Source organism: Mycetomoellerius zeteki, unplaced genomic scaffold (genome assembly GCF_001594055.1).
Source record: "Mycetomoellerius zeteki isolate Tzet28-1 unplaced genomic scaffold, Tzet1.0 scaffold4, whole genome shotgun sequence".
In the NCBI taxonomy this organism is placed as follows: domain Eukaryota; kingdom Metazoa; phylum Arthropoda; class Insecta; order Hymenoptera; family Formicidae; genus Mycetomoellerius; species Mycetomoellerius zeteki.
The window spans coordinates 721,196-748,415 of record NW_017257391.1 but is presented as its reverse complement, the minus strand read 5'-3'; the positions used below and the strand labels follow the sequence as shown (position 1 = coordinate 748,415).

Genomic DNA, 27,220 nt, shown 5'->3' with positions numbered 1-27,220 from the left:
TCGCAACTGCGCGTCGAGGTGCACTATTAAAAGATTTCTCAATTAAGTTTACGATGCGAATTATTGATTTAAAAGCGCTCGCCGACTTGTACCTCAGAAATGTCAGCTGCATTTTCAGAGTAAGATGAACATCCCGCGGTGCGGAGAGAGTTCAACGTGTGGAACGAAAAGCGATATATCTACGGACAATGCATCGACAAGATATCGTCCTTGTATGGACGATCAACGAGGACTCAACTTGAATCTGACGGAATGGAATGCTGCATTCAAGTCGGTGTATAACCGATCAGGCGACCACTAGGAAATCTCCCCGCACTTTGCTTTGATCGAACTGAGGAAAGATGGAATGCCAATTATCGTACGATTGTAAACGCGCGTTCGAATACTTGAATCGCTCGACGACGATATTTAATAGCGTCGCACAAGAAAAGGCCTCAGTTGATTGCTAATCGAGGACTTATTTGTTCGAGAGAGATTCGCTCGATACGAATAAATTAGAGAGAACATTTTTATTTTATAAATTGTGCATCATGAGCGTAGATTTTTTCAGGGAGGGAGAGGAGTTATCAGTTTTATTATCACACAAATAGCATTTTTTTGCGTTAATGAATTGTTTTTTAAAACTATTTTAAATTATCTCCTTTTTGTTGATTTTGAATGATGAGAAAAATATTAGGTTTTATAAATCAAAACTTTTTTTCCTGAAGAAAATATAGACAAAATACAATTATAATAAACGAAATGTATAGTTCTTTAATATTGCTGTTGTTATTATTATACATACAAAATATTTAAGATTTATTATTTTTCTAGAAATAAAAAAAATTATAAAAATTTAGAAAGTCTTCCTGTATGAAAAACGTTGTTAAATATTAAAAATAATACAGAAGCATAAAAACCAATTCGCAGGATCTATATGCAAATATATATTAAACAATTTTTGTGTACATGAAACGATTTTATGTACACAAGAATTGTTTAATATATATTTGCATATAAATCTTGCGAATTGGCTTTTATGTATGCTCCTACACTGAAAAAAATGCATGTAATTTTACATGAAAATTACATGTTCATGACTGGAAAATTGCCTAAATATGATTGGAAATTTACAATTTCAAGTAAATTTCCAAGCATATTTATGTAATTTAGATAATTTTCCAGGCATATGCATGTAATTTTCATGTAAAATTACATGCATTTTTTTCAGTGTATTATTATTTATTATTTTTGACGTCGTTCAGATAGTCATTATATTGTTTTAATTGCTAAATGTTGATACTAAAACTGTGATATTACACTAAAGTTAAATAAAAAGGAAAAGAAGAATAACGAATAAGGAAAATTATACAAAGAAAATCATTCAATAAGATTTACAAAATTAAAGAATTTATGCGATGGTTTTTTTCAAAGCGGTTTACATATTTAAAAAAAATTTGGAAAGAATTAAACTCCCCAATCTTCCCTAGATGCATCCATACGCATTATATAATGCGGAAGAAGTATTTAATTTGATAAAATTGCGTCCATATCGTAACCGGATCGTACAAGTCTCCGAGTTCTTGCATCGAATTAATGGCGTGTAGATTTCTTCTAATCGCTTCTCAATCTCGGTTTCTTTTGCTTCTTCATTCGCTTCCTCCGAGCAGAAGCTATTCGATAAAATCTCTTCTCCGTGAACGGATTCACCACCTGTTCCGATAGAAATTACGAGGTAGGATTCTGTCTCGTTAAGCCGCGAAATTAAGACCGTAGTGATTCGACCTGATCCACCTCTGGATTAGCACTCCCGAGTGGATGTTCGCAGAAAAACATAAAGCTGGAAGACCGATCGATTGGGCGTTTTCTTTTGCTGCTTCTGGCGATCCGAATGTGGACAAGAAACATTCCGCGGTTTAATCCTGGGAATTATATGGGAAACCCTTGACCACGCCAAGTCTCACGAGAATGTATGACCATAAAAGCGCTCATTACCGTCACGAACCGTCAGAGAACCACGAAAAGTTTAAGTTAAAGTGGTGTGTCGCAATTCCACTCATTAAATTCCGCTTCGAGTAATATTTATGACAATTTATGTATTTTCTAAATGATAAAACTGATGATATCTGTGACGATCACTTCGTAAATTCGCGATGAATGTCTCGCAGTATAATGTATCAATGCGTATCTTTACCACCGAGGATAAGCAAACACTGAAAAGTGTTTATAGGCGTGCTGCGGGTGGATTAATGTAGATCGTGCGAGGAGGAAGGCGATCCACATTAATCCACAGCAGTAAGGAACGACGCCTTTCCCACGTCGTCTTACGGAATCTCTCTACTGCCGGGAAGACTTTACCCGCTGCGCGTCATTTATGAAAAGATCACAGTACAGCGAGAAATAATTTCTCGTGAACCGCGATCGCGGGTGACGCAGGATCCGTGAAAGGCGTCCATTAGCGTCACGCATCTACAGAATAAAGGAAGAAGGAGAGAAAGACAACGCGGTCGCTAAGTGTATAGCATCGCGCGTACACAAAGTACACACGCGTCACGCAATGCGTAGCGGCACGTATAAAGAAAGAGGAAAAGAAAAGAAGAGAAAAAGGAAGAATAATCGGTGTGAAAGAGAGAAATGGAAAGGAAAGAAACAGGAGGTGGCAGATTTCGCCCATAATTACAATCCCGCGAGTGAGATCTTGCAATGCAATTCGCCGACGTCGCGAAGATATCGCAGCACAATGATCATGATCGCGGCGAGGCTTGCTTTATGAATATGCGAATATGTATATATGAATATATGCCTCGTCTTCAATCTGGGAGGTACGTTTTGTTCAGCCACATATGCATATATTCACCGTGATGCACCTCTATCACCGACGCGACCTTCCATCGAGGATGCGGATCCTCGATCGAGGAAACGAGCGGCATAAAGATGAATGAAATTAATGACGACTCATCTTTCACGAAGTTGCATCTATTAACTTGGATCTTCCAAGGAAGCGCTTCCATCGTAGGTGTAGTTTCTATGGCTGGTATTCATATATATAGTTCGTTTTTATTTCAGAACGATCTTAAGTAAAAATATAGAGAAATAATGCCAATAGAGAGTCAACACCGGTTGTATAGTATATGTGTGTACACGAATTTATTAAAATTTTTTGTATAAATGTGATGTAAATAGGAAACATTTTTCCTTCTTTTTAAACCCTTTTGATTTTAATAAATTGTCATTTATATATAGTCAGAACGGTAGTAGCTTGAATTATTGAATTCTAATGTAATTAAATGCAGTACAATTGTATGTCTATATTAAGTTAAAATTTAATATACCAGTTGTCAAATCAACGTGTGATGGTTAATGATATCCCTATGTCATGTGAGTCAATGATAACCCTGTCACATGATACGGTTATCTGCACTAGATCATCACCGTTGATCCGATAACTGACATATTACATAGCCACACATATTACAATAATGTACATTTGATCACATTACAATTCAATAAGTCAAGCCTTTATCGCTCTAACTACACATATTATATTGACAACTTATTAATTGCTAAATTTGTAAGTACTAAAATTGAGATTATCATATGATCATGCATACAGCTTCACTTAATCAACAGCTTTTGTAAAAAATTAACGATATTTATAAATATATTTTGATTATTTATGTTAAATGCATAATTCACAAAGTAATTAGGATATTAATTAAATTTAAAATTGTACCGAAGATCTAAAAAGAGTAAAAAGAAAGATCGAAACGTTTGCATCTTACCGTCACAGTTTATATAAAAAATTTTAATAAATGTGCATTCACATACAACAAATATTGATTTTCTTGGCATTATTACTATATTTTTTATTTAATTCATTGGCGCCTAAACACAATTGATTGTTTTTATCTTAAGTAATATCTTAAGATGCTAAATATGCCTCTGTGATTGATTTACAATTAACTGTTCTTATAAAACGGTCTCAAATATAAGAACCGTCTATGAATACCGGCCTATGATTTCTACATGGAAAAAACGATTTTGCTGAAGTACTTAAAATTTAGCTAGATACAGATCTGAAAATAATTTTATTAAACCATAACATCAAATCGATGAGAATTATATAGACAGTACATGTTAAATCCAAATCTATATTTTTTTTTAGTGTATTTCAACAAAATCATTTTTTCGTATAGAGATTTCCTCTCATATATTCCACGAATATTAAGTGTAAAGTGGAAGAGATATTTTTTGATGCGAATTCCGCCTCTTTCTTTAAAGTATCGCGAAAGGTATCGCGCGCCGGAATTGGGAATTTAGTTTGGTTCTATGATCGCGGAGTTACGAAGAATCGGTCAATGATCCTCGGAGCGATCGACAAGAGCGCGTTACTCCACGTACACACTTCTTATCTAACTCGCTATTCCGCGGACGAGTTCTCTTCGTTCATCGGCTTTCCGCTTTTTCTCGTTGCATCTCTCTATCCCCTTTCTTGTTTCTTCCTTCTTGCCTTCTCTCCACATCCTCGTCGTCATCCTCATTCTCGATCTCCTCTCCTCTTTTCTTGCACGAGCTCGCCATCGCAGTTATTGCAGTCATTGTCGTAGTCGCTGTCGCTGCTTCTTCTTATCCCCAGCAATGCCACCGCACTCACGTTCCAAGAAACCGGATGGCATTTTCATCTGTGGTCTGGTGTACAATAAGACCCTGTCGTTTCCCCACAGATCGAAGATCGCCAATCGACGATTCTGATCGTAAAGTCGGTGAGGACTCTATTTTTGCTTCGACAGTGTCTCATTACTTTCGCAGTTGCGTGGAAAAATGTCGACTAGACGTCCAGCCTCTTCTCGGAGGAAGAAAAGTTGCGAAAATCACGTGAAATGCGACATAAACGACGTTCCTGTATACGGTGTGCTTCGTCACACGCAAGAAAGATGATGGTTCAGGATTGCGAAGTAAATTGGATGTAAAGTCTGAGTTATTACAATTTCCTTTACAAAGCAGCATTATTTATTATAGATGTAAATTATAGATGTATATTATAGATGTAAACTATATGTATATGTCAACAAATTTATTTTAATCATCACTTTAAGAAATAATTTTCTAACTATGGTTTGGAAACGAGAATAAGTAGGAAATAATTATTACTTTTAATTCTAATTTGATTTCTTAATGCTAGGATTTGAGGGAAAAAAAATGCAAAAAACGATTCTAAGCAATAATTCAATTATAACTAGTTGTTTTAGATAATAACGTATGTCAATTATAACTCTTTCCTGTTATGGATTATGTATAATATAAGAAAACGCACGTAAACTATATTTATTTAGTTTATAACACCACTCGCTCATACTCTTTGTACGAAACACCGGAAACAAGCCATTTACGTGACACGCACACTTCACGCTGGTGCAGTACGATTTTTTCTTTCCACAATTATGCGAGCATAGCGAAGGACTTCGTTAATTCAGAACACCGTCGTGTGGAGGCCGATGGACCGTTTCTCTAACCCGTTTCTTTCACCCGTACCTCGTCTGATTCTTTTTGCAAAAATGAACGAATAGTAGCTCCATTACCCGACCATCAATCTCTTGCCCCTGATCCCCCTCCCTTCGTGTTCTGTCTTCTATTATCTCTCTTTGCTCAGGTCGTAGGACGAACGGAATAGGAGGGAAATCAAAGAAGAGGAACGGGACGAAAGATACCGGAGGGGCCTTCGAGATCAGGTTATGCTAACTGGGGCTCTCCCTCACTGGTCCCACACGTATTCGCTTATAAAAGCGTAGGTCCCTTCGACGAACGTGTGTATCTTTCCTCGTATACGCACACATACACGTGTACATCAGTACGTGGAAATGCGTGGAGTCGCTTTTGCGGAATCAACTCTTCGCGAAAAAAAGATGAAGAAGAAGGAGAAGAAGAAGAAGAAATAGAAGAACGGGGCTGATACATGAGCGGCTTCGTGACCATCGTGAGCGTATAAGGGTGTCTCTCCGCGTCTCTTTCCTCTTGTACTTCTTGTTCATATATACTTGTGCAAGTGTGTCGGGAAAAGGAGCGCGGTTGAGGCGAGCTATCGAGAGACGAGGGCTAATGTACCGATGTGATTCTACGATGTGCCCAGCTCCCCAGCATGGCCTTGCCGCTTCTGAATCGCAGATCGTGATATCGGGCAATCTCGAAGGCTGCACGAGATAATTGAAGTCCGTCGAGGAAAACGGCGCGGGAAGCGATATCTGAAATGCGCCGCGTCGAGAAGCCCGCGAGATACGTGGTCTGACGTCTGACCAGAGAGTTACGCGTATAAGATCATGCATGTGTAATCACTTGCGAGTATAATGATAATAGATTCAACGAAATTTATTAAACGCTGGGATGGTAGGCAAAGTCTTAAACGTATACCGATATATCAATATCTGCAGCTTATATTTAAATTTCTTAAGTATTTAAAAATTCGAAAGAATGCGCTTAAAAGGAGAACATTAGGAAGAAAATATTTTTAGAGAGAATTTGCTTGCATAAACAAAGTAAAGGTATGAGAGTAGGAAAAGAAGATTGAAGGAATATATCTTTCCTTCTTTTTCGTGAAATCAGGAAATGAAAGGAACATAGCAGCGAGGATCATACAAGATAAGAAGTCATTAGTTAGTCACTAAACACAGAGCATACACAAACTTTTATGAACCTATAATTGATCTGATTTATATACTAGATTTGTATTTTAATATGTATTATATAATAAACACGAGATTAAGTTTGAGTCCATAAAGACTCCATATGCAGTTAATAACTTGACTATTTCTAATGCAGTAAATATCTTTTATGATTTTTCAAAACGCAGATTACCTATGTCGTAACGCGACATTCAGTTTCGCTATACAAAAAAATCAACAGGCTCTTCGCTCGTCACTTAGGATCTCAAGAAGGTTTGGACAGTTAAAGGCAGTTGGAGGACCAAATGTTCGATGGTATCCGTCGTTTTTAGATAGATGAATATCACATCACAGACGAGACCGACTAGCATAATTCACGCATCGCTTTAGAAAAGAGATTAAAGGGGGATAACGGGCGCGTTTCCAACACATGTTCGCACTTTTAGCAAACGCGACGCGACCTTGAGACGTCTCGAAAAAGAATTGAATTAATAAATCGCCACGAAAATAATCCCAACAGGACTAGAAGCGTCCAGACATCTGCATCTTTCATTCGTGCTATGTTGTTTATGCTTTCCTTTATAAGTTTCTCTAATAAATAAATTCTTAGTAAAAAAAGTACATAAATCTATCTTTAAAGCAATTAAAAAATTCTAAAGCCAAGACGAGTAAGTAGATGTATTTTATTACAATAATCTATTTAAATCTCGTATTCTAAATGTCAAAGCAAAAGAAATTTTTGCCATTATATAAAATAAAAAAGATTTAAGATAAAAAGTTTAACATTTTTACTGAAGGATACTCTAAAAATATATAATTTAAAAAATTTTCAAAAAAAATTTTTTTCTATATTAAAACAACTTTGAAAGTGAAACAAAAGAAGAAACGACAGGAACATTCGTTACATTATTATTAGAAATAAAAAAAAGTATAGTTTTATATTTTATATCTGTATTTTTATATATTGAATTTAAAGAGAGAGGTTCTCCTGATATGAGGGATTGGTACAATTTTGTATGTCGTGTTGCAGATAAAGATTTATTTTATTTAGGGCTAAAATTTACAATGTAATCTTGGCAGACATTGTGGAAGATGTGATGAGATTATTTAGGCCTGGAATAAAGATATTCAAGAAATTATCGTTCGAGGATGATTTTATTGGGCCACTCCTCGAATATGCGGAAGCGGTCGTTTAGAAAGTATCTGCTGGCACGTTGAGAAGACGATGCTCTCTCACTCTTCCTCTCTCTCTCTCTCTCTCTCTCTCTCTCTCTCTCTCTCTCTGCGAGGGTGATCTTACAATTCGCTTTCCTGACTGCCGGAGTCATATTGGACGGACGGGAAATTCAGATGTGATACGGATATTGGATATAGCGAAATGTACTCCGCATGTACACGTGCGCAGAGAAAATTTCAGGTCCGCAAATGGAATTTTTCGTAACATTATAGATTCAGCTATGATACACCTTGCATCTCTTATTGTCCTGAATATTCATCATATTTTAGTATGTAAATGCCGCAACGCAAAGATTTAACAAGTAAACCGTTAGACGCCGATTTTTCTCAAATTTTTTACAGTTATTTTTTATGTCAAAGTATGCAGAAATCTGTCCTTAATTTTAACTTAAATTGAGTCTTCTAATTAAAAACATTTTTTATTTTACATAAATACCTCGTTTTATACATATTTAAAGCAGTATTTCTTAAGAATTAATATTATATATACTATTTTTTAACTATGTATTATTTTGTTCTTATTATGTGCGTCAAGCTTCAAAAAATCGGATGTAGATTTATCGTTAAAAGATATCTACAGTTTTAAAACACGTGTAATCGGATATTTGTAAAAAATTAAAAAAAAATTTTTTTAATTAAATATTAAAAGTAATTTAAGCTAAAAGTAATAAGTAGTAATTCAGATTGAATTATTTAAGCATTAAAGATCTAGTTTTGACCATTATAGCTATTACTTCTATTTCTTATTGTTGAATTTTCAAATGTACGGTCCAGTAAGACTCTTATTGTTTAAAAGTAATAATATATTTCTTCATATTTTGACATAAATAACTAAAAAATTTGAGAAAAATCAACGTCTGGCATTCCTTGATGAGATTTATTTGTATGAATCGCACGTTGAGTGGTTGCAGGAAATACTTAAACGCGCGATCCACTTAACCTTAATTTTACAAAAAATAAAATTTTACTTAGAAAATAAAGTTTGTTACATGGCAGAGACATCCCGTACAGCAGTGACATTAACTCGCAGCGTGCACAGTCAGTAATTCGTTTTTGAGAAGCGGAGATAAGACACGACGAAACGAGTCTCTCGTGAAAAGACGTAGCGTTGTAAACGGAAAGACGCGTAAAGAGCGAACGCTCAAGTAAACACTGTCGCTTCTTATCTGCGCGCGATTAAGACAGACGTTTATCTCTCGGTGGAGATAAGCGCAAGACGTGCGTATGTTGATACACGCGTTCACATATCGGCGTATGATGGCCTTTCCTTTAAGAAACGTCTTCTAATCGGTCGCCTACACTTGTATCGTGTAGCATCGGCAGATAATATCGCGCTTCGATAATTAGAACTTACATAAGTAATAGGCGCAATATCACCGGAGGTACGTACCCACCCCATAGTTAGGCAAGGTAAATCGGATGCATCTGGATCGACAAATTACAGCCGACGGCGATTTTCTGGGTTCTCGGGATCCAACGACGGTGACGATGGTGGCGCGATATCGGCCGATTTTTACGAGTGCGACCGACAGTCGTAAATTTCAGCACCTCGCTTCGTTAATCATCTAATTTATTACAGATGATCGTAAAACCGCTCGCAGCTCGTTCGCAGCTAAATGGAGTGTACGCGGCGTTACGTGCAGCCGACATACACGCCGGACTTTGCGATCGTTCGTTATTTGCATAGAATTTTCATATCGACATCGTGATTGTAGCCGCATTGCTATTAAGAGACATTTTAACGAGAAAAATATTTTCTCTTGCTCCTGAGAGAAAGTAATCGAAGACTTCTCTCTTCCATCTCTCTCCTTTCCTCTCTTTTGTCTTCTTTTTTCTCTTTGATCGTCGCTCCTTTTTTTTTCGCCACGACATGCTTCGCGAAATCGCCCGTATGGTCGAGCTTATGGCTACGACGACTTACGTGCGATTTCACATTTCGCTGCTTCCTTGCGGCCAATTTCGAAAATTATCGGTTACCCGTGAACCACCCACGTATTTCTCCATCGGCGTGAACACGAGGGACAAAAAAAAGATTTCGCGAAGTAGAAGAGAAGAGGCGGCTGATGGCGAAGAAAGACGAAGGGGGAGCTCGAGACGTACGGTTGCACACACGAAAGTACATATTATGCAAGACCGGGTGAGACCAGATCATTGACGTATCCTTATTTGCAGACAGCAATTTCGCGGATATCCAAAAAAAAAGTGCGACAACGGAGAAAGAGCTAAAAGGGAAAATTGACGCGGATTATCGCCGAACAAAGTCGAGCCACCCACGTGGCTGCAGCCAAGTGCGGCTAAACGGTCGCTCACGTGGACAATGGGGAAACGTACAGCATTGTGCTCGCACCGCGTGGCGATTTGATAATGCGTACGCGATGATGGCCGTGTTTAAAACAATGTGGCTGTTTTCAACAAAGTACACAGATGACACAGTGTTAGGGTGTAGATACAATAAAAGGAACAGGAAATAAGGAGTAAGAAATAATGATTTCAACTTATCAGAATACATCGAGATATCCAGATACATCGAGATATACAGTTTCTGATAGATTAAAATTATTATCCCTTATTCCTTATTCTTTCTTATTATGTCTGTATCTTGACACTGTATTCAACACGAAGTGTTCCCTGGCAAAAAAAAAAGTTAACAAAGAACGATTGAGAATGATAGGATTTCTAACAATTTATATCGTTTTCTATAAGCTTATATCGTTTTCTGTCGTCGACTTTGCGAGCATCAGGTTGATAAGATGTGAATTACTATCATATTTTATCGGGTTATATAAGATTTGTGCCGGATTATATAAGATTTCTAAGATTTGATTCAATTAATAATTTCAAAATGATAAGATTTTTCTATCGTTCTCTCTCAACTTTTTTTTACCAGGGTTCCAACTGTGACAGTGTTACACTGTTAAACACTGTGAAAAGCTAAGTACGGACATGTAAAATATATCAATGTTACCAACTTTTTAAAAAATTATTTGGTAGCCTATGCTTATTTTGTAATAAAATTATCAAAAACCGCCAATCTTGAAAAATTAGAATTTAATTCTAAATTAATCCTAAGTTATAATCATAAGTCTATTATACACTGTTAGAAATTTCATATTGAATTTAAGTAACGTGTAACGGAAGCTTGCGGTTATGAGGTAACCACAAAAGTAACTGAAAAGTAATGAATGATTTAACTGAAAACTAACAAGGGACGTTAAACAACCAGAAAATTCAGAAAATTCTGAAACATTGTGTGTGAGTACAGCAGTTCAATAGAATTACAGTTTTAGGGGGTGAAACACCCCTTTGAACAAAATCGGTTTTTTTTTTCGAAGCTGATATTGTCGAAAGTATAAAAGGTAGAAAAAATATTCTGAATAAAAGTTGAATGGTTTCAAGAGAACTTTAATACTATAATAAAAATTTTTTTATTATTTATTTATTATATACCCTCACCCTTAATTTTCAAAAAAATTTTTTAAATTGTAATTCTAAAGTACTCTTGAAACTATGGAGGGAAATAGTTCTTCCAATAATTACAAAATAAACAATTTGCTGAACATAACCGAAGATTCCTTGCGATGCAACGATCCTACGTCGTCTGCGTGCATATTGTTCTACATGAAGAAGGAAATCAGTGGATTGGCGCGCAATTGGCTGTTAATTCTGTAGAGTGCTCTATATTTTCGGAGCTCCCCAATACAGTATTATCTTCAGGATATCATTTAAGAAGATTAATTAAAATTACAAGATTTATTACAAAGGAATTATCTCCTTCGCGATACATGTCAGCCAAATTGTCCTTTGCGAAGAGGATCCAGCGGACCGGTGTATGACTGGCGTGTGTTATAATCCTGCCGGTATCATAAATTTTGTTAAGCTTTCGGCGGGGATTCCGATATGCATACAATCCCATTTAAGAGAATTCGTTGAAACTAATGGGATTTGCAAGGAAATGCTTTTAATCGTACCGCTTTATGCGCGAGGCTTTATTTTGTATATTTTAATATTAATTACAGCAACATCTCTTTTGTACCCGTCACCTTATACCTAATATAAGATGTCACATTTCCTATATGCGTATAATCATTTAGACGTATAAATAAGTCTCCGCAATTTTTTTTTCGAAAAATATATTTATTATTATAATATGTAGAAACGATACAAACATTTCAATCAAAATATTTGTCGTTTGAATCATTATTCATTCACACTTATTTATTCACTTGCTTAATGCAGACATTGTTCAAAATGTTGACCTCTTGCAGCAACGTGCATGTATTGCATCTTGTACGGACAGTTTGTGTTGCAGCCAAACACTGATCTGGTCAACGAAATGATTCGCCGATCCGGCATCCTTCTGAAGTATTTTCGCTGAAGTAATACATGAAAACAATGTTTTATTTTGAAAATAATAATATTTCGGAAATTACGTTTTGTTTTTTTTTGCGATTTTTTTCTAAAACGAAGTAAAAACAAGTATATCTCTAAAAGACTTTTTTCTTGGTTTATCGATTTTCTACACGATCCCGAAGTCATCATTTTGGTCATTTAAATCCGGAACACCCTGTGTATTATATTGTAAATCTTTATGATAATCTTTATAATAATAGAAAGGCATTATTAATGTGATGTCTATACTATACTTTCTTATAATAATAACGAAGCACTCTGCGGTAAAAATTTCCCGTCTATTTTCTATTTAATCTGAATAACTTTCGTAACTCGCAATAGCTCGTGACGAGAAATAGATACGTAACATTCCATAGATAGGAAATGCTAATAATATTCAGTCTATGCTATTTTCATTGTAGAATACTAAAAATAGTGTGCGCTTTACATTGTTGCTCTCACGAGCCTTTTTCCTTTATCTAATCTTTCCGGGTCATTACGTGGCAAGCGTAATCGATTTGTTCGGAGCTGTGCATCATCACGTTTCATAAAAAGATCAGCTGACGCAAGCCGTGTATCGGAGCCAAATAACAGCTTAGATGGTCAGACAGACAACCGAGCGAGCGAGTGACTGCAAGTGCAATTAAGAGATTACATGCCGATAAAAACTGCGAAGAGACCAATTAAAATTAACATTCTTCATATCAGCGAACCTCACTGGATATTTTAACAGTTATGCACTCGTTTCTCAAGTTGTTCAAGCTCTCACCGACCACCCAAGTTCGTCACCGATGTGCTCGATACGGATCTCATATGGATTCGATTCGATTTAAATGTGAAACAGACTGGTCTATTTGGACTGCTACGCTATGAAAAGTCTGCAGAATGTCGACAGCGAGTAAAAACACAGAGAGAAACTTATTAAAGTAGAGTGCGATACGTGTAGTCTCTCGTACGACGAACATCCTAGAGAACGATATTATCTCATCCTTTGAAGTTGGCGTACTTTAATGTACGTTAATACGCACGTGACTCGTCTTTGATCTCTGACCGAGTGAGTAATTAGATGCATTCGAGCATGCACGAAATTGCGTACGCTTACGGGCATACTTGGTAAAAATTATTTGCAAAGACTTCTCCCTGCCGCCCACCGACAGCGTTCTGCACGAGCGTTCGCGAGTGCGTGTACGTGTGTGCGTGCAGGCACGCATCTTCTCGTTCCTATATTGCAAAGAGTCTTATCAGATCCACCCGATTTATCGCCATAGCCCTGCCATTTTGCGTAACTTGTACTTTTCGCGTAATCTGTCTGTCGGGAGATCCTCCGCAGACCTGGAATTAGCGCCTTGGCTTCTTCGGAACAGCACGTGCTCTACGACACGAGGTATTGAACGACGTTTAAATTCACCCGTCGGAGGCAGAATTAAATGAATCGTATAAGGCGTGGTGATCGGCGCAATTAGTTTTTACGCCCTTCATTAGTGATGCGTAAGTTTTAATTATTATTCACAGAAAAGTATTCCGGGAGCAGAATATTCAATGGTAATTATAAAGTCCAAGTCGGCCAAGTACATTAATCTCATTCTTCGGCCTCGTTCCATGTTCCGACTTCTTAGTGAAGCTTCTTTCACTTCTTTTACTCGAACGACTTTAAGACATACATATACATTCAGTAAAGACGTATTTAATACATTTTTGCTAATTTTGTTAATGCCGAACTCTTCATAATCTCAATTAAAGATGTGACTCTTTCTGCTACATCTTTTTATACACAGCAGGATATATTTTATCGCCATACACACATATAAAAATAAACGTAAATATTTTTCAAAGGAAACATTTCCTGTTTTATACATTCATGCAATGGATAATAATTTTACATCGATTGTAACTTTCAAATTTAATTTTGATTTAAATTTAATTTAAATTTAATTTTTTATTTACATATTAAGAATTTTACATCAATTACCACTTTTAAATCGCCCTTAATTTTTTTATTTACACATTAATAATAATTAAACATGGTAGTTTTACTCGCACGTTGTCGTGGAACGAAATTATATATGACGAATTGCGTCCCTGCCCGCACACGTGGTGTGCGATTGCGGTGGCGAAGGAGGTAGGAAAGAGGGGGGGGGGGTTCGCGTAACGCAATTATCCGTATTAACATAGCCGGCCCGGTGGTCCGCATCCGCGGTAGCGTGGCGGGACGTACGCAGGATCACTTTAAGGTAGTATGCGATATCTCAAGAGGTAGTACAAGGTAAACGCGGCCGACACAACCACGCTCCGTCCTCGCAACGATGCAATTTCGTCCTGAAGCGTATTATCCCCACCAGAGCGCAATGGAAAATTGATAAATCGGAGTGAGGGCTACCTGCTCCAGCTAGCAAGTCTCGAGGGTCGTGCAAGTTGCTCCTGAAAGATTGAAAGCTTCAGTACTCGTCGTAAATGATGCGTGTCGAACAATTGATATCTTCCAACACCCGTTGCTCCGCAACGCAAAGTGACACCGACTAGGAGCATTGTTTTATTTAACGGCTGAATGAGTAACAGCGCAAAATTATGACGTCTCAAATATTACAGCATTAATATTAATCTTAGGAATTATCTATTTAGTTTAAGATGTTTCTAAAATATTAAATTTCAAGCTCCCAAGTTAAAACACTAATTTTTTCTTTATATTAACGAAAAGTTTATTAGAAATAACAAGAAATTGTAGTTGGATTAAGATAAAATTCTTATAAAGTCTATTTCATTTTATATTACTTACACACATCTATCTCAAAAAGCCGATTGTAAAATCATTTTCGTAAGAATAAACACGTAGGGCGTGGCCAGTATAAACGAAAATAACGTGAGCAGAGAGCTAAAGACGTAAGAGAGGACAAGAAAGACATGAAGACGCTAAGAAAACAAGGAAGCAAACTGTTGGCAAGAGGTAGAATCCTTTGGGATCGTTAAGCAAAGGAAGAACGTCTGGTATGTTCTTCGCGGCTCTTCCTTCTCTCAGCATCCTCTATATTTTTGCCTTGCCCTTTACCTCTCTTCTCTTCGGCATGAAGATCGAAGCCTGCTTTACGAGGCAGTCTTGTAAGTCGATCGTGATGCCTCGATAGTGCACGTACTTGAGTGTGTGTGTGCTTGTGCGTTTGTGAATATGTGAGGCGTGTATAGAATATTATGGCGTGACATCGCGAACGTAAAATCGCCTCTTCCTTGACTTGAACAATACTAACGAAAAAAAATATAAAGGTGAATCGCGGTAAATCTCTGCGAGCTGCCAGTTGTCGTCGTGCAGGGTGGTCCCCGTTTCGAAGATTCTTCTTTGCACGTTCTTGACAATGTCTACTTTTTAAAAAATATACATCTTCTGTTATCCGGTTTTCATGCGACGTATTCGTTAGCTCTGCTATTGTAGTCGGAATATAATCGCGAAAAAAGTAATATATCCATTCACTCTACTTTTATTTTGAGATGGTATATTATTAAAAATTTATTACACATACACAAGATTATTGCAAGATATAAAATGGGTACCAATTAGAGGATTAAGTAAATGAATTTTTTAATGAACGTATCTAGAAATAATTAAATAATAACTTTATAAAATGACGCAATAAACGATTATTGCTATCACGCGATTTCTTCAGGTCTAATTATTAACATTTCGTGCTGTCGATTCATGAACGACGCTGAATTTTACCGATACCTGGAGGGACTTCTAAAAAAAATTCCGACGTCCGTGTCTAGGTCGTGTTATCTAAGTTGAATTATGAGTTGCTACCGATAAGCATATGAGAGGAAAAAGAAAGCGCCGCTTTCGACACGCTCGATTCGGTAATTATGACACCTCGCGTCGACTTTTCGCACCTGCTGTGTACCGGTTTCTCACCTCCCAGGTTGAGGATCGAAAGTCTATGGTTATACAGGCACTATTGTAGTTCATAATATCTATTCCCCTTAAATTTCTTGATTTTTGCCGGAAAAAATATTTTCTTTAAAAGAGAGAATGAAGGAAATGTTATATTTAGATTAATGATTTTGATGTGATCGAAAAATTTGAAAAACATTTGTGTAAAGTTGAGATGTTTCTAATATAATCTTTACAACATTTTCCTACAATATTTTCGAGTTCACTTGGATAATTCGTGTCTTGTTATGTGTTGCAGATTTAGCGGAGACCAGTATGTTTCGACAAGAGGGGGTCACGACTTATTCTCAGCTGCTTTTCGACGTGGCGCGACAGCAAGTCGTTGTCGGAGCACGGTACGTATTTTCGTACTGCAAGCTTGTCTTCAATTATCGAGTTAATCCTCTCGTTTCCATGACAACTGTTGCTATATTAACGTCATTTAATTTAAAAAATTATATAAATAATTGTACAAAGTTACTCTTCGGTTATCTTGATTGAATATAAACAATACGAATATATACAATCTGACGAATACAGAATTTCAAAATTGTACAAAATTAAATCGACTATTATTAGAAATGTATTATTAGAAATTATGTTTGATTTAAATAAAGAAACATATCTAGTTTTATTTAATATTCGAAGGTAAATTGGAAAAATAAAGTCAAAATAATTTGTAAAGTGTACGATCTTGAAATTGTACGTTTCGATATAATAATAAGAAATTGCTAAAAATTGTGAACTCGCTGAAAATCGAACCTTTCATGATGAAATCGAAACTATTAGATTACGACTATTGTAGATGTTGGAACAACGATGAAGTCCTTAATCCGAGATAGTGATATTTATTTTGTTAATAGTCTTTTCGATAATAACGAGTTTTAGGAAGCGTTTCGTTTTGAGATCAGAATTTAATCAAAAAATATTCTTGACTTACTGGCTTTGATAAATATTATCTCTTACTCATGAAAAAAAAAAAGTTCAGTCATGCATGTGAGTGTCACATTTTGGTACAATAACAATTTCACACTTCAGATTAACATATCAAAAACTAATAGAGCCTGCAATCGATTTCTATATTATTCTAAGCGAATTTGAAACTTGCAACAACAACATTGAATCTCACAATCGTCTTCCAATGATCAAAATATTCTAATTATTTCAAAGCGCTTATCTGCAGAATATTCTAATGATTTCAAAACTTATCTGCTTTACTTAGGATCATTTTCGTTAACATTTTATAAGAGTATAATTGTCTTCCTTTTAAAAATCCAAGTTATCTTTCAAAAATGAAAATTAGGAAAGAGCATATAGCCAATTCTAATATTTTAAAATATTGCGAAGAAACGATAACGAAATTTATTGCATTCGCAATGATACATTTCGTAAATGTGTCAATAAACGCGAAAAATCGGATTTCCTTTAGGATATAAAACTCGAGTTGAGGAACCTTTCAATTCAATCTTTTCACGCAAAGACTGGAAATAAACGTTGAGCATATGGCGAATGTAAATAAAGGCGAAGGGGTGAACGATTTCGCGAGACGAGCGCATTATAGGACGACGTGACATTTTTTGGCGGCGTCACAGACAGTTACAGACCCGTAGAAGACGATAAACACGCTTACTCCTTTCGTTCGCGACAGTTTCCAGCGAGATGTCCTGGCGACCCGCCAAATTGGCTGACATACGGCGGTCTTCTCGAGGCGCCGATCCATTTTCACGACTTGCGCCAGACGAACCGGCTCGGTTGATCTTCTCGTCTTGCAACGTAATTCACGAAAGAATGGAAGGAAAAAAATAACGCATCTCTCGTTGTCGCTCTTTACATCGGCGAACGGCCGCGCTTCGTTACGAAGTCGGTCACTCGCCTACGTGCCGCTCATTAACCGAGGACTGCACCAAAAAAGCCGAATCGCCGACTCATGCACATAAGCATTATTACAAACCCGATCGTGCAATGCCGCTCAAATTGCCAGTACTAATTGCTGCGACGAATTTTGCAATCTTCTTACTTAACTATGTTATCGCACCTTTTTACTATTCGACGACCTCACGTTTATTTTGGGGACGCGATAAATTCCTGCAAGTCACTGAAATTGTCGCGTGACAATCAAAATAATGATACAGTACAAAAAGTCGAACAGGAGATTTTTATAGAAGCCTTAAAGAAGCCTTATTTGTGGAAAATAAACATTAATTAGCAATTTATTAACAATGAATATTCTAATTATTTCAAAACTTATTTGCTCCACGTAGGAATAGTTTTATCAACGTTTTATAAGAGTACACTGAAAAAAAAGATTGGCTGCTGCAGCAAATTAGATGGTAAAATATGGCATAGCATTTTTAATTGGCTGCAGCAGCCAATTTTTGGTTGCATTAGCCTATCCGCAATATCAATATAGGATTTCAATAGGCTAACACAACCAAAAATTGACTGATGCAACCAATTAAAAATGCTATGCCATATTTTTTTTTATCATCTAATTTGCTGCAGCAGCCAATCTTTTTTTCAGTGTAGGTTGCCCCTTTAGAATCAAATTAGAAAGAAGCACGTAACCCCAATTTGCGTTCTGCTCTAATATTAAAAAAGAACTTTGCGAAAATAACCGTATTCATGATTTTAGAAAAGCTAAATTGCTCGACTGTACAAATATTTTATGTGCGTTCAAATAATAAATACAATTTTTTATTTTCATTCATTATTAAGATAATACATTTTAATCATTGCACATTATTTTAAATAAAATAATTTTAAAAAATATACAATCTATTTTATTCTTTCTTAATAAACTGCTATACAATGTTTACTTTCTAAAAATAAGATTTTTTTTTAAAAAAAAAAGGTTATTAATATCTTTCCCGTACAAATATTTTTTGCCCTCAAAATGCTACACATTTTATCCCTCAGCTTACGCTTGAGATCTTAATTGACAAAATATAGCACACGAGGCAATATCGAGAAATAGCAGATGGATCTCGTCTCCGATTTTGCGATACTGCTTATTATATCTGATTAAATTACGCTCCGTGTGGAATATCGGATTTACGGCGAGGCAAGAGGGAATTGCGACGACGAAATTGCTTCTAAAAATCATTGCCGATGCAGTACGTGCTCTCGGTTAGGCAAATCGTGTTTCGCACGATTCATTTACTCACGATGAGATCGAATGGCACGGGCGCGAGACGTGCTCGCCGCACCGCACCGCACCGCGGTCGCGCTCACGCTTGTTACAACGCGTTAGTGCGAATCATTCTTGCACGGAACTATGTTCGGAATGACTTATATGTGATATACAAATTATATGCTATCTTGCAAAGGCGAGACGAATGACGCTTCCAGGGTGACTGGGAATTTTTTTTGCAACACTTTCTCTAGCCGATAAGCACTGCCTCATTATAAACAGGAAATAGCGCTCGATATATTCGATGTAAAAAAAGAGAAACAGAAAACGGAAGAAAAAGGGAATACGCGCATATCAAATAAGCGATTATTTGTCTCACGAAATCGCGTCCTCTAATGTGTTATTAATAATATTTGTATATACAACTTTATAATGAGCTTAAATAAAAGTATGTTAAGAAGGGCTACGAGCCAAAATAACAAATTTAATATACGTGCTAATGTAGTCTATTTATTTGCATCTTTACATTAGCACGTATATTAAATTTGTTATTTTAGCTCGTAGCCCTTCTCAACATACTTTTATTTAATTTTATTACTTGAGCTATATTATATTATGTATTTTTATAATGAGCGATGAATGACCCGAGAATGGAACTGGAAAACGATGGTGACGTATTTCGCCGTTTTGCGAGATCGGGAACCAGTTTACGTAGAAGCTCCAATTAGCGGAACAATAACATCAGTTATGGGAATAATTACCGATTATCTCAATAGACAGCTTTGTCCAAGGAAACGCGGCGAAGGGAAACATTGACAGTGCGCTTTCAGACTTTGGTGCCTCGAAGTACATCACGTTTACCAATCCATGTCCATGAGCTTAGTTCTGAGATATCAATAAGTATCGATAAGGATACTTAGATGACTGGTTCCTTGCGACTGGTTGACCTTATCTATATTTCATGATTGACAATAAGTGGTTAATATAAGTTAAGTGGTTAATATGTAGTCACACTCCTGAGAACAAAAACAGTGGAACGTAAAACTCAAAGTGCTTTCTTTAATTGAGGACGTTGATCCTTTTTCCTTTAAATTTTTACTTATTTTTAAATATAATATGCGAGGTATGACAATATGATTTATAACTGCATGCAAATGAAATGTTATCCCGAATTTTAATTTGAAATTTAAACGTTAAAAAATATTAAAAAGTAAGAAAATTTCTGAGAACCAGAAGAGAACATAAATTTAAGATAATCACCGACCTGCCACGGTCGGATTGCAAGATGACATTCGAGCTGATCAATGGAGCTAAAATTAGCGTTATCAGTGTTGTTAACGTTGTGTACGACGTTCAACCGATGCTGGTCGTGAAAAATGCAGTCCACCCACGCGAAGTAAATACGATCTTACATACGTGCACATACGGGTGTCGCGGGATCTGGAGAGTTGGACCTGGGTCGAATAAACGAACGAACGATTGAACGATCGATCGGTCGATCGGTCCGTGGAAAAGGGAATACGCCCCCGTATGCTTTCTATTAATAGAATGTCAGTTATTAACTGCTGCCCACGTTCGTAATCGCGTTCGTGCGATTTCCAGTAAAGTGCCGGGCACGAAAAAATGTACGAAAACGCGCTGTAAACAGGATATTCTAGTGTTTCCTGTAATTTTAATAATTAATTAGCTTCAATTAATAATTAATTAGCTTTAAATTTTATTTTTTCAGAAATTAAAAAAATTTAAAGCTTACCTATAAATATATAAGTATCGTTTCAAATATTAGAAACTTGAGCTTTAAAGAAATGACAAGCTAGCTTTAATATTCTATTTTCGCTTGAATCATAGCGAATATATTACTGCTATTACACATCATGTTCATATTTCTATCAAACTTTCTAAATAACGTGCACGCTTCAATCTCTACATTCTATTTATTTATTTATTTGGCTTCCAAGCCTTTTCTTCTTGAAGTTGACGAATCATGTAATATATGACAGTCTCACGCGGTGTCATCGCGACTCACGGCTCAGTGGTTTCTCACCAGGAGATTTCTCGTAGAGAGAAAATATTTCTGTGGCTTGAGTTTGTTTTGTCCGGACGGAACAACGACGACTGGATATATGGCGCAACGTAAATAAAAGTTTTTGGGTTTACGCGCGTGAGATTACTCGCCGCACAGTCGGCCGCAGGTGTTAGGAATTTCATACATCGCCGCCAACGTAGTCGTATCATATTTACGATGTTGCTCAAAATGTACGAGGCACGCGAAACTTATCCTGACTCTCCATATCACCAGTTCTCTCTATCTATCGTTTTCATATCGACACTGTGCGGTGAGAAACGTTCTCTCGAGTATTTTCTTTTTATATAATAATTTAACGAATTGCTTCGTCTAGAATCTGCGACGCTTATCTCTGGATTATCTTTTTATGTTTAATCTTGGTTAATTTAATTTTCCATCTGCAATCTGGGTCTTTTTCGCGCGATACAAACAAAATTCACTTTCAAATTTCTCTGAAATAAAAGAGGACGGAATCCGATTCCCTTTTTAAAATTGTGTTGTTAAAAAACTATTTGGTAATGTAATTAAAATATTTAAAAGAGTAATCCTGATGCTCCTGATTTTTTTACATTTTTTGAAACTCTAGGATAGTAAAAAAAACTTGAGTTGAATGGGAGAGATAAAAATATAAATTGCAGATAAAAATATAATTTTTAAATGTATTTTAAACAAGTTTTAAATGTACATAGAATATTTGAATTTCTAAGAACCTTCTTTTACCTATACCTCCTTTTATTATATTAATTTATTATATTATATTAATTAATATATTTTTTTATTTTTGTACTTTTCTTTTAATTAAATTTTGCATTTTTACCTTTAGATTTCTTAAATTAGAAATTTCAATCAATAAGTCATTAAACGATACAATTATTCGAGCAAAAATTATTAATGTATTAATCAGACGTATATCTCTGGATCGATCAATTAATTTCCATCGTTAATTCAGACTTGTCTGCAAGATCTTCCCGACAAGAGTGACGAAACGATTTCACCGACACGTTGTCGATTCGGAAAGTCGTGCGAAAGATTTTCGTGCAGCCACGCGCACCACGCCGTGACAAATCGTTACCGGGAGATTTATCTTGTAGCAAATAAGCGGCCTTATTTATAGGGCCGTGTCGATCGACGTGTCCGCCACGCCGGTGCAGGTTGTCGCGAGAGATCGAGCGCAGCGGCCTACCGTTACGCCTACGGAACCTGATTTTGGTGCGTCGCGTCGCGTCGTGCCGGCAGCTACGACGTTTTTTGCATACCACTGCACATGTCGTCCTTTTATTATTCAACGCGAATGCGAACATTACTACACTTGGAGACGTAAAAAGCTCTGATAACGGGCTATACATACTTTCGAATATGCGCGTCGCAGAGGTTGTGAATAATCGATGGTATGAGCTATGAATATTTATAAGATAACTGATGATGGCCATAGCGATTGATATCGTGTCCTTACTTCAATAAAATTAAGGTATACGATATTTTCTTTCTCTGGAGAAATCTCGCGTAAAATTTATATTGCTCAGATTTGCACGCGCTTGTTTACAGCTAAAGTACGTTTGTGTGATGCATTATTAAAATTTGTGTAAATCACACATTTACATATCTCTTGCAGCTTATTATGATTTCTCTTTATTATGATTTTTTAAATATAATATACTACAAAAAAATAACACGTATTTCTCAACTTTTATCACTTTTATGAATCTCGTCGCGTTTTTTTACGCCTATCGACTGCGATGTCTGGATTCGCTTCTTTAGTCGAGTCGCCAAATTTAGGGCGAGGTAAAAGCGGCAGTTTCTGTCGATTCGCGAAGAAACACAGGCGCAACAAAATAACAGAGACGTTACTCCGTCACGACTCGAGCATAATAATTACAGGTTGCGATTTTTCGAGCACGACGTTTCCGAGGTGGTCTGGGAAGGTTGAGTGGTAGGAAAAGGAAGGCGTTGGGGAACCGAGGGGAACAGGGCACAGGGATGGAAAGTGGAGAATGTCACAGACGGCGCCAGCGTGTCCTGCGCGTATACGCAATAGCTCTCGCCTGTCCGCCGACAGCCCCGTTGGCCATATATCTCCGCTTACACGCGCAAAATGTGCGTATGTTTTATGTAATGCACGCAAGGCGACGGAAAAACGGGCGTGAAATATTACGATTTAGCTCGATCGCGTTGATCAATTGTGATACTATGCTTTGTCCGCTCCGCGGAGTCCACAGCTGGAAGCTATGAGCTCTATGAGCGTGACGCGTCAGGCAAAGAACTGCTTCCATTGCACCTGAGGCATCGAGTAAAAGTGTTCGTCTGAACAACCTTTGATGCATAATAGATAGGTCTCTAGCTTCCGCGAGTCAATTCTATATTGAAGGAAACATGTAGCGATGTTCTTGAACGGTAACTTTCTCAGCGAGATTGAGATATTCTTGCCACGCTCGCACGCGCTTGTAATTTCGCAACATGTTCTCTGCGAAATAATTTATGCCCGCGATCTAACAAATCGAACATTTTATTAAAAATTATAAGCTGAAATTCTTGAAACACAAGACATTTATAAAATCGTCTTATTTCTGCAGTTTGATAAAATATGTTTTTTATTAAGTTATACGAAAAGGATGATTTTGCTGAGATGTTTAAAAATTTAGCTAAATATACAGATCAGAAAATAATTTCGTTGAACTATCAAAATAATCAGGACGGTTCAGTTGGTTTCTGAAAATTGTCAAAATTTTTTTTTCTCAGAATTGTTCACCATGTTTGAATTTTTTCCATAAATATTTTGATGTTTTAATAAATTATTTTCGGTATCTATAGCTAAGTTTTTAGATATTCCAACAAAATTTTTTTCTGCAAAAATATGTTCTTCATTATTAACTAAATAAACATGTTTGCTTTCACATTCCAATTTTCCACTCTATAATCTCAAGAGAGAACGTTTATTTACAACTCTTTCGCTGGGAACTGATTTGTAGCGGTATACCAAGCTTAATTATTTTTTCGTTAATCACAAAGAGAGGTATTGCAGGCTATCGCCGGACTGGAAAAAATAGAATTTTATTGTCGGAAGAAGCACTAGAAAAAACAGAATTTTATTGTTGGAAGGAGCGGCGGCCGACCTCGTTTAACGATAAACGATTACATCCGCATTTGAAAGATATTCTAGTCATTAAAGCAGCACAGAAGAGTGCGTGTGTCATTTAGTTTTTTCTACCGTCTTTTCGGTGCAGAGATTACCTCGGATAGGGATTCGTGAACGTGACGGAAGAAATCGTCCCGTTCTTTATCTCGGTGTCCACTTTTTTCTCTTAGGGAAAAACGGCCGTGTAACTTCAATATATCTGCGCTCAATGACTTTCAAAGAAGACGTGGTACGAGCAATCGAGGGCACGGTGGACAAAGAGAACAGATAACGAGGGGTCTGGTAGTTGCGACGCTGTTCACGTTTACGACGCGACAAAATAATAAATTCGAAATCACGAGCGATGAGCGTGGATGTACCGCCTCGTTCTCGTCGTACGAATCATTTCGTCTTTATATGTATATAAAAAAAAATATAGCAATAGAATTTATTATTCCACGCGGTCAATCGACGACGCGTCAAGATCCCTGAAGAAACTCGTCGAGCACGCTGCGTCGCGCCACGTCGGGTGCACCTTCGTGTTTCGCCGACGTGTTTCGCATCGCGAGAGATCTCGTCTCGGATGCTGTTGTTAACTCCTTCACGAGGAAGAGGAGGAGGCGCGACCTCCTGTCCGCGGGCACTCGGTAAACATTGAACGTTTGCGATTGGTAGGATTACCGTACCGGACCCGCGAGCGAGTTCTCCAGCCGAGCTGGACGTCCAATTTTGTACTTGTCCTTCGGGCCGAAGAGAGCGAACTTGCGTAAGAACAAGAGCAGTTTAATATTATACCGTACAGTGTACATTATCCCTCCCACCCTCTTCCGAAGCTTTTACAAAACAAGCAAGATAATATGGAAAAGGGCTGTATAATCCTTTTTTAAGATTAAAATATATAACGAGGTTCTCGATAAGCGGATTATTTTATGTCGTTTGTATCATATTACCTTTAGACCTATAATATATTTATATATAATCTACTATTTATTAAATAGTAAATAAAAATAGTAAATAATATTAAAATTAAATAATAATATGAAAGAGGGCTACGAGCCTAAGATAATAATTTTAATATAAATAGTTATAAATCATACAAACAAAAACAATCGTATATACAAACGTTTCGTACACGATCGGGTTATTTTCAATGTTAACAAAAATCGGTTGTGAATTTACTTACATTAAAATATAAAATAACATATAAATTAAGTTAAGATCTGGTGTATTAAAAATTAATTATATCTCTGAAACTTAAGTTATCGCAAGGATGTGAACGCCTTGTTAGTCCATACAGTATTTAGTAAATATATTAATTAAAAATCTTCATGAGCATCAAATAATTCCAAATGAGTCATTAGACTTAATGAGACATTTACACGTTAATCTAATCGTTAACATATTATAATACTATTGATTTTTAAGTTTTAACATAATACAATTTGCGTATCTTATTAACATTTACACGTGAATTTAATTGATAATAAGTTATAATACTATTTTTAACAGAATATTGTATACTGCAAATCTCATTAAATCTAATGACTCATTTGGAATTATTTGATGCTCATGAAGATTTTTAATTATAATTTACTAAATGCTGTATGGACTAACAAGGCGTTCACATACTTGCGATAACCTAAGATTTCAGAGACATAATTAATTTTTAATACTCCAGACCTTAACTTAATTTATATGTTATTTTATATTTTAATGTAAGTAAATTCATAACCGATTTTTGTTAACATTGAAAATGACCCGATCGTGTACGAAACGTTTGTATATACGATTGTTTTTGTTTGTATGATTTAACTATTTATATTCAAATTATTATCTTAGGCTCGTAGCCCTTTTTTATATTATTATATTATTATTTAATTTTATTCAGCCTTTTGACACATTGTTTGATGTAATATTAAAATTATAATTGATCTGAAACTCGTATGCTCTTCATAATATGTAATCGTACCATAATTCATTAAATCGCTGTTAGTATTACATATAATTTAAAACTAATATTTAATAAGATATTAAACACCTTCATGTAAAATGTATCTCATGAAATATCGTGTGGTTTATATTCGAAGGTTATATATTCAGCACATATACACGTTCCTCGTGTACATGATATGATTAAATGTCCCTGCACGGCTGTGAAATATTCTCCGATAGCGTAATATATTGCCGAATTTTCACTGAATTTTAATGCATGTGTTCCCTCGCACGGGCGGTGTTCCCAAGAGTGCGGTGAACTGCTTGCTGAGTACTACTGATAACGTTCGCCTGATTTAGATAGCAGTTGTAACTCGCGTTTGCGCTCGAATCGTTCTGATCAGTGAGAATATCGTGTCCTATTCGCGGAGCCTGGCGACATGTGTAACCGTGGGCCGTAATGCGTGCCAGCCCACGGATTTCGCAGCTGAGTTAGATATCATCGAAATGCAAGCCGACGCGAAGGCCTTCTCCGAGGACTGAAAATTTCACGAGAAAAATGCATCTGACTGACATAACACGAGCGTGGGAAAACCGGGACGAGACTGATTCTGTTCAAGGATTTTGAGGCAACGAAAGGAAGGATGAAAGAGATAAAATGTAAATATAAGTTGAAAGATTTGTCTACTCATTAAAATTGTACGTTTGCATGAGAAAGAGATCGTTACATGAGGTGTAAATGCTTGAGAAAAATTTAAACGGATGAAAGAAGTTATTTTACATGCCTCCACAACTCAAATTGCTCTTC

At 36.5% G+C, this 27,220-nt stretch overlaps 1 protein-coding gene across 2 annotated transcripts in view; it reads left to right on the top strand.

Annotated features, from left to right (window-relative positions):
• The window catches only part of Sema5c (Semaphorin 5c), a 108,556-nt gene that overhangs the window by 64,022 nt on the left and 17,314 nt on the right, over positions 1 to 27,220 (top strand). For both annotated transcript variants that reach the window (XM_018453655.1, XM_018453654.1), the window contains exon 3: positions 16,433 to 16,529. In XM_018453655.1, coding sequence (XP_018309157.1) covers positions 16,433 to 16,529 — 97 coding nt within the window. The remainder of the gene's footprint in view (positions 1 to 16,432; positions 16,530 to 27,220) is intronic.